At 39.2% G+C, this 5,637-nt stretch overlaps 1 protein-coding gene across 1 annotated transcript; it reads right to left on the bottom strand.

Annotated features, from left to right (window-relative positions):
* Positions 1–287: 287 nt before the first annotated feature.
* Positions 288–4,931, bottom strand: LOC112192444 (protein LEAD-SENSITIVE 1). The gene is made up of 2 exons (XM_024332192.2): positions 4,598–4,931; positions 288–1,281 (listed from the first exon to the last, which is right to left on the bottom strand). The coding sequence occupies exons 1-2, from the start codon at positions 4,689–4,691 to the stop codon at positions 443–445; spliced, it is 933 nt and encodes a 310-aa protein (XP_024187960.1). The 5' UTR covers positions 4,692–4,931; the 3' UTR covers positions 288–442.
* Between the last annotated feature and the right edge of the window lie 706 nt (positions 4,932–5,637).

Raw genomic sequence — 5,637 nt, 5'->3', positions numbered from 1 at the left:
AAACACACACACACACACACATATATATATATAATATTTTACGTGCTTTCACGGGCCAGGCCTAGCGGGCTTTTACGGGCCGGGCCGGGTTTTTGCAGGCCGGCCCACTACCGACCGAGGCTGGCTTTTGCGGGCTTTTTAAAAAGTCAGGCCGGCGGGCCTCCATAGGCCCACTTGATCCGCGGGCTTTTTGATAAGGCCTACTAATAGCTATATCCTTTTCTACTTTGGTTATCCTGGACTCTCTTTAGTTTATCATACTCATTTTAGTATAAATAAGGATAAAATAAAATAAAAATACACCCAAGTACATGCACTTATATCATGTTGATACAAAGATACAATAATAAATATAGATATCCGTGTCAATTCTTTAACAAGCCATAAAACTACTATTTCCACATAGATTATTCAAGCATGTCAGTTGCAATCTCCGACTCGACTAAGCCAACCCGATCAACCGATCGAGTTTCTCTACTGGTACTTTTGAAACATCACAGCGGACTCCAATGTCATAAGCCAATCGGTGGAGAGAATAAATGCCAGTACCGAAAACACTCAGACCACTGAAAGCACCGAAAGCACTCATACCACTCATAGTAAGCAAATATCGAGCCGGTGAACAACCAATAGCACTTGCAACAGATAAAATGGAGGATGCCTGCCCACTTGCACTTGCATTTGCAACAGATAAAATGGAGGATACCTGCCTTGCACTTGCATTTGCAACAGATAAAATGGAGGATAAGCGCCCACTTGCACTTGCATTTGCAACAGATAAAATGGAGGATAAGCGCCCACTTGCACTTGCATTTGCAACAGATAAAATGGAGGATGCCTGCCCACTCCTTCCCAAACCATTGCTACTATTCACAAGCAAACCTGTTTTGCAATAAATTGCAAAGTCTTCACAATTGTTTTTGGAAACGCTGTAGCTGCCAAAACCATTCTGGAGAAGGTAAAATGCACGGTGAAGGACATCTTCAGATGGATCAGACAAGGCAAGGGTACAGGTACCTCCTCTGGCTTTGGCAATAAAGAAGGCTGGACTGACACCATATTCAAAGAGGTACAGATCACCACCAGACAGAAAACAATCTAGACAAGAAGACATGACACCATCATCACGCCCTGAAGGATAACCGCAAGTCGTGCAGCGATTCTCCGAAGAATGGGATGGAGATGAGCTGAAAATGAAACGGTCTAACACAGTTCCTGTGCCAATATCCCGCTCAGCTGCCCGAGTGAAGTGGATAACCATTCCCTCACAGATATATATACCTGAGGTGATACGGCAGACATGGAGACTTCAGTGATTCATTAAAAAATCAAACAGAAGTACAAAGATTCTCCTATATATGAAAAGGAAAACAGGTTAAAGGTAAAGCATTATTAAAGGCTGAAATATCAGATAATTCTTAACTCACATCAGCTAGTCTGAGATACCCTTTGCTTTCGTTGAGAGAAATCCTAAAACCCTAAAGTAAAACAAGAATTTTTTTACGCATAAACCATGTATAACTTTTATGAAGTACCCCTAGCCTCAAGCATTTAAAAGTTATCAACTTAAACTAGTGTGTGCATATAAGCTAATATGTCCAGATTGATTTAGAAATATCACACGCAACTGACGCAAGCCTATCTGACAAAATAAATTGCCTATATGTTCGAGAATTTCCCTACATATAATTCATGAGAAACATGCAATTGACTGGATAAGTTCAACAGAATACAATCAGTCAACTCAATAAACAGTACATAAAAGAGACATCACCTATCCAGTTGTAAACAGTCGGATACAGAAGAAAACAAAGAAATAGCCCATAAAATCAGTATATTACAAGAGAAAGACCCCAGAAAACCAGTTTCAAACCCTTCTAATATCCACATTAGACTCAAGGGAACAACTTCAAGTTAAATGCAACAAATAGCATAGCTGACCATCCATATCATTCCAATTTTTTCACAAATTAATAATCCAGCCGAACAGGGAAGAGGATGATACTGACAATTAACCAAACATGGGAGGAAAACATTCAACTGAGACACAGAAGAAAGCAATACACAAAAGATCCCATAAAACTGAGATTACTGGGAAACAATCAAATTCCCAAGGAGGTGGATTTTCTAGGGTTTACATATGGACCTCTCACCAACTCATTGTAGTCCCAAATGGGTATTATCCGAAAGGGGATCTACAAAGTCACTTACATATTTCTCTTGATTAATTCCATATCCCTAAATCTCTTTTTATCTCCAGGTCTAGATGCTAATTCCCAATTTACCAACTCTCTTTTCCCTTCCTTGACCTTCCAGTAGAAGTCTCTCATTAGCTTCTCCATTTTTCTGGGATGTTAACATGGCATATAGCATATATTAGAAGGGGTAATAACGATTGTAGTGGTGTAAGCTAACCAACCCTTGGAAAATAGGCAATTTTCCAACCAACCTAGTCTTTTCAACTTTTGAATAACAAAATACTCTAAAGGACCTAGTACTTATCCAAATGGAGGCCATGATGTTTCAAAGGTCATTTCCGACTCCATATCTAGTACTTTTTCCAAAAAATAAAAAATAAAAAATAAAATCAACTAATGTATTGTTAATATACACCGCAATTGAACTCCAACATATTGACTTTCAAACCCGATACTGCTCACATTTTCACAAGTAGATATAAACTGAAATTTTTGCTCATTACCTGAAAGAGTATGTTATAATCAACTAAAGAGAAGTATGTTATAATCAACAGACTGCAAGTATGACATCTCTACTCTCTCCTTACCTACTAGTAACTTCCACCAACTCTTTCTAGCCCTCTCTATGAGCCTACTGAATGCGTTAACCATAGCTGCTGATTAGAAGGGGAATAAAAGATCACCTTGTTAACTCCAGTGGAAGCTCAAACTTACAGTGATTAACCCCCCATTTGACACTGGAACACATTGCCTCCATCAGCCCAACTACTTTCCAACATTTGGTCAAGCAAAAATGTTTCCTCCTAACATGGTCATTTCCAAGTCCCACAGTCTCAATTTCCAGAAGTGTAATGACCAACAAACAGATACATATATGTATGCATTCCCAAGATTGAGTTATTATCATAGCCCCTAAAAGGATCTAAGCAAAATCTGGTCATGTTAGTGCCCTAATTGGTGTACTTTTGCTTGGCATTCAAATTGGTATTCCTTGATGTTGGAATATTAACTTCCCTTTTGTTTTATTAAAAAAAAATAAAAATAAAAACAAAAATTGTTATTGATCAAAATGAAAGATGCAGCGATGGGGACAACAGTTCTAAAGAATAGAAGGCAGCTGACAGATCCAAAAAAAAAGAAAAACAGAAGGCAACCACACCAACAAGAAGATGATCGAATGTAGGAAACTGACTACCACCTACTGAAGCCAAAACCCTACCCTACAGCTTCCTTCCAATCTAACAGAACATAAGAAGGCCACAGAATTTGAAGGCCAACGCAACGGATGCCCACAAACTGACCAAAATCTTACAGAATCTCACAGGTACTCCACCCCTATCTGGTTTTTGAAAACTCTTCTATTTCTTTCGATTCAAAGCCCCCAAATAATGGTGGTGGGAAATTACTTGGGTATTAAGGTCAACAATGATTGTTGGCCATAGATGATGTCTTGTGACCATAAGTCCAGGACAGAGCAATATGCATCATCTTTTATTCTTCAAAGTGCCAAAGGAAACACCCAAACCGAATCAAGATCACATTCAACATTGATCACCACAGCAAGTATCTTTCTGTTTAAGGGAGGGCAGGAAGAGTGATCAAGAACATTTTTAAACTGCCAACTCATAGGAAAAGTTGCCTTAACGATGGATTAAACAAGAATTGCGCAGCAGTAAACGCCTATTCCCATAATGATTCTAGTGTCATAACCCATATGAGTTCTTTCCCTTTGAGTGGGTGTTTAAGCTTGACCTAACCCAAAAGTTAATGAAACACTGTTTCTTATATCTTTTCTTTTTCTTATGACTCATGAGTCTTGCTATTCCAATCTTCCCCTTCAGCATAAAGTTTAAACCATACGGCCACACCCGTGCTCTAAGAATACTTACCATCATAAACACTTACATACCACCATATAGTAAATCAGGATTCTTGCAACAATAGAAACGAAAATCACAGCATTGGATCCACATATTTGCCCACATATTCAAATGATTAAGTTAGTCTTACAGTCAACTGATAAACTTTCTACTACGATCTCGAAAGAACCTTGTGTGCAACTTGCTCTTGCAAAACCGGCTTGCAAGGGAATGCTTCCAAGATTATTGGAAGTCTTGGGGCACCCTTATATTGCAAGCTGGTAATGCAGTGGTTAACATAACCCACATTTCCGACATTTAAGGGAAGCTCCACATTTCACCCATGGGACCATAAATCCAAATCTTATTGATTTAATCAACATAAAAAAATAAAAAATAAAAAAAGACATCTTTGATTTGGTTTCGGGTATCCGCAAAACGTAGAAAATTAAAAGCTAGATAGTAGTTTGAACTCCAACCCTCATAGGAAAAAGCATTTGAAATTGAAAAAAAGAGAGTGAATAAAAGAAGGGAACGAACCGTGATGGGCATAGAGGTAGGCGTTTCTCCATGTATAGATATGATCACCAGGTTTGAGTTGATCCCTGTGGCTCTTGTTTGACAGCACACCCATTGCTTTCGATTTCGATTACTACAAATGGGAATGAATTCCGAAGACCCAAGTCTGATTCATTCCTTCCCAGCAATCATCATCTTAAAAACTCCTTGGCCTCTAAGTCTCACTGTCCCCTTTCTTCTTTTTGACGACATTCCACCGTTAGTTATGCCTTCATTTTACTTTATTATTTTAATAAATGTTCAAAAGCGAACCCAATATGTGAGAACATATTCTTGCAGCCCACTTTGTTGCTCGAGAGGCTCTGAATGTTTCAAGAATAACTTTCTGAAAATAAGTTGGCGGTGGCTAAATGAGATAGTAATAGAAGAGTTGTCTAGTCAATGTCAGGGGTGTACTCATTTGTTTTTTAGGCTACTTTATCCCACTGAATGTATTCTCCACCAATTTAAGAAAAAAAATACAAACAGTACCCAATCTATAGGCCACTCCGAATTTCTGTACCCAAGTTTCCGAAACTATCACAACGGTACCCAAAATACCCAGCCCGACCCAATATACGTACCTCCCGTCCATGACTGCGTTAACCCGTATGCCACGTGGTGTATTTGGGTGGGTATTTCTGTCCTTTACGTACCCGAGCCCTATTCTTCGGTGGGATCTTTCTGACTCACTCTCACTTTACTCTTTCCATAGCTGCACTCTCTCTCACAGACCCCGTGTAAATTGAAAGTGAAAACTCAGAGAATCTAGGTGAAAATCATAGATTTCAAGTGAAAACAGATATCAGTCAAAGGGATTTGATTCTGAAATCACAGTTTCATCAGATTCCACTTCTAATTTCGTGAAGCCTTCCATGAGACAGTACCTCATTCCAAAAAGCACCACCAACACCTCACCAGAAGTCCTTGGATGGTGTGCATCACGGCTTCTTTCATACTACCCTTCTCATCTCTCACAACAGCTCCAGGCCTGCCTTGTGGGGGACCATCGTTCCAACGAA

The sequence above is a fragment of the Rosa chinensis genome, chromosome 3 (assembly GCF_002994745.2).
Source record: "Rosa chinensis cultivar Old Blush chromosome 3, RchiOBHm-V2, whole genome shotgun sequence".
Lineage (NCBI taxonomy): Eukaryota > Viridiplantae > Streptophyta > Magnoliopsida > Rosales > Rosaceae > Rosa > Rosa chinensis.
Note: the sequence above shows the minus strand (reverse complement) of the source record. Positions and strands in the feature narration are given on the sequence as shown.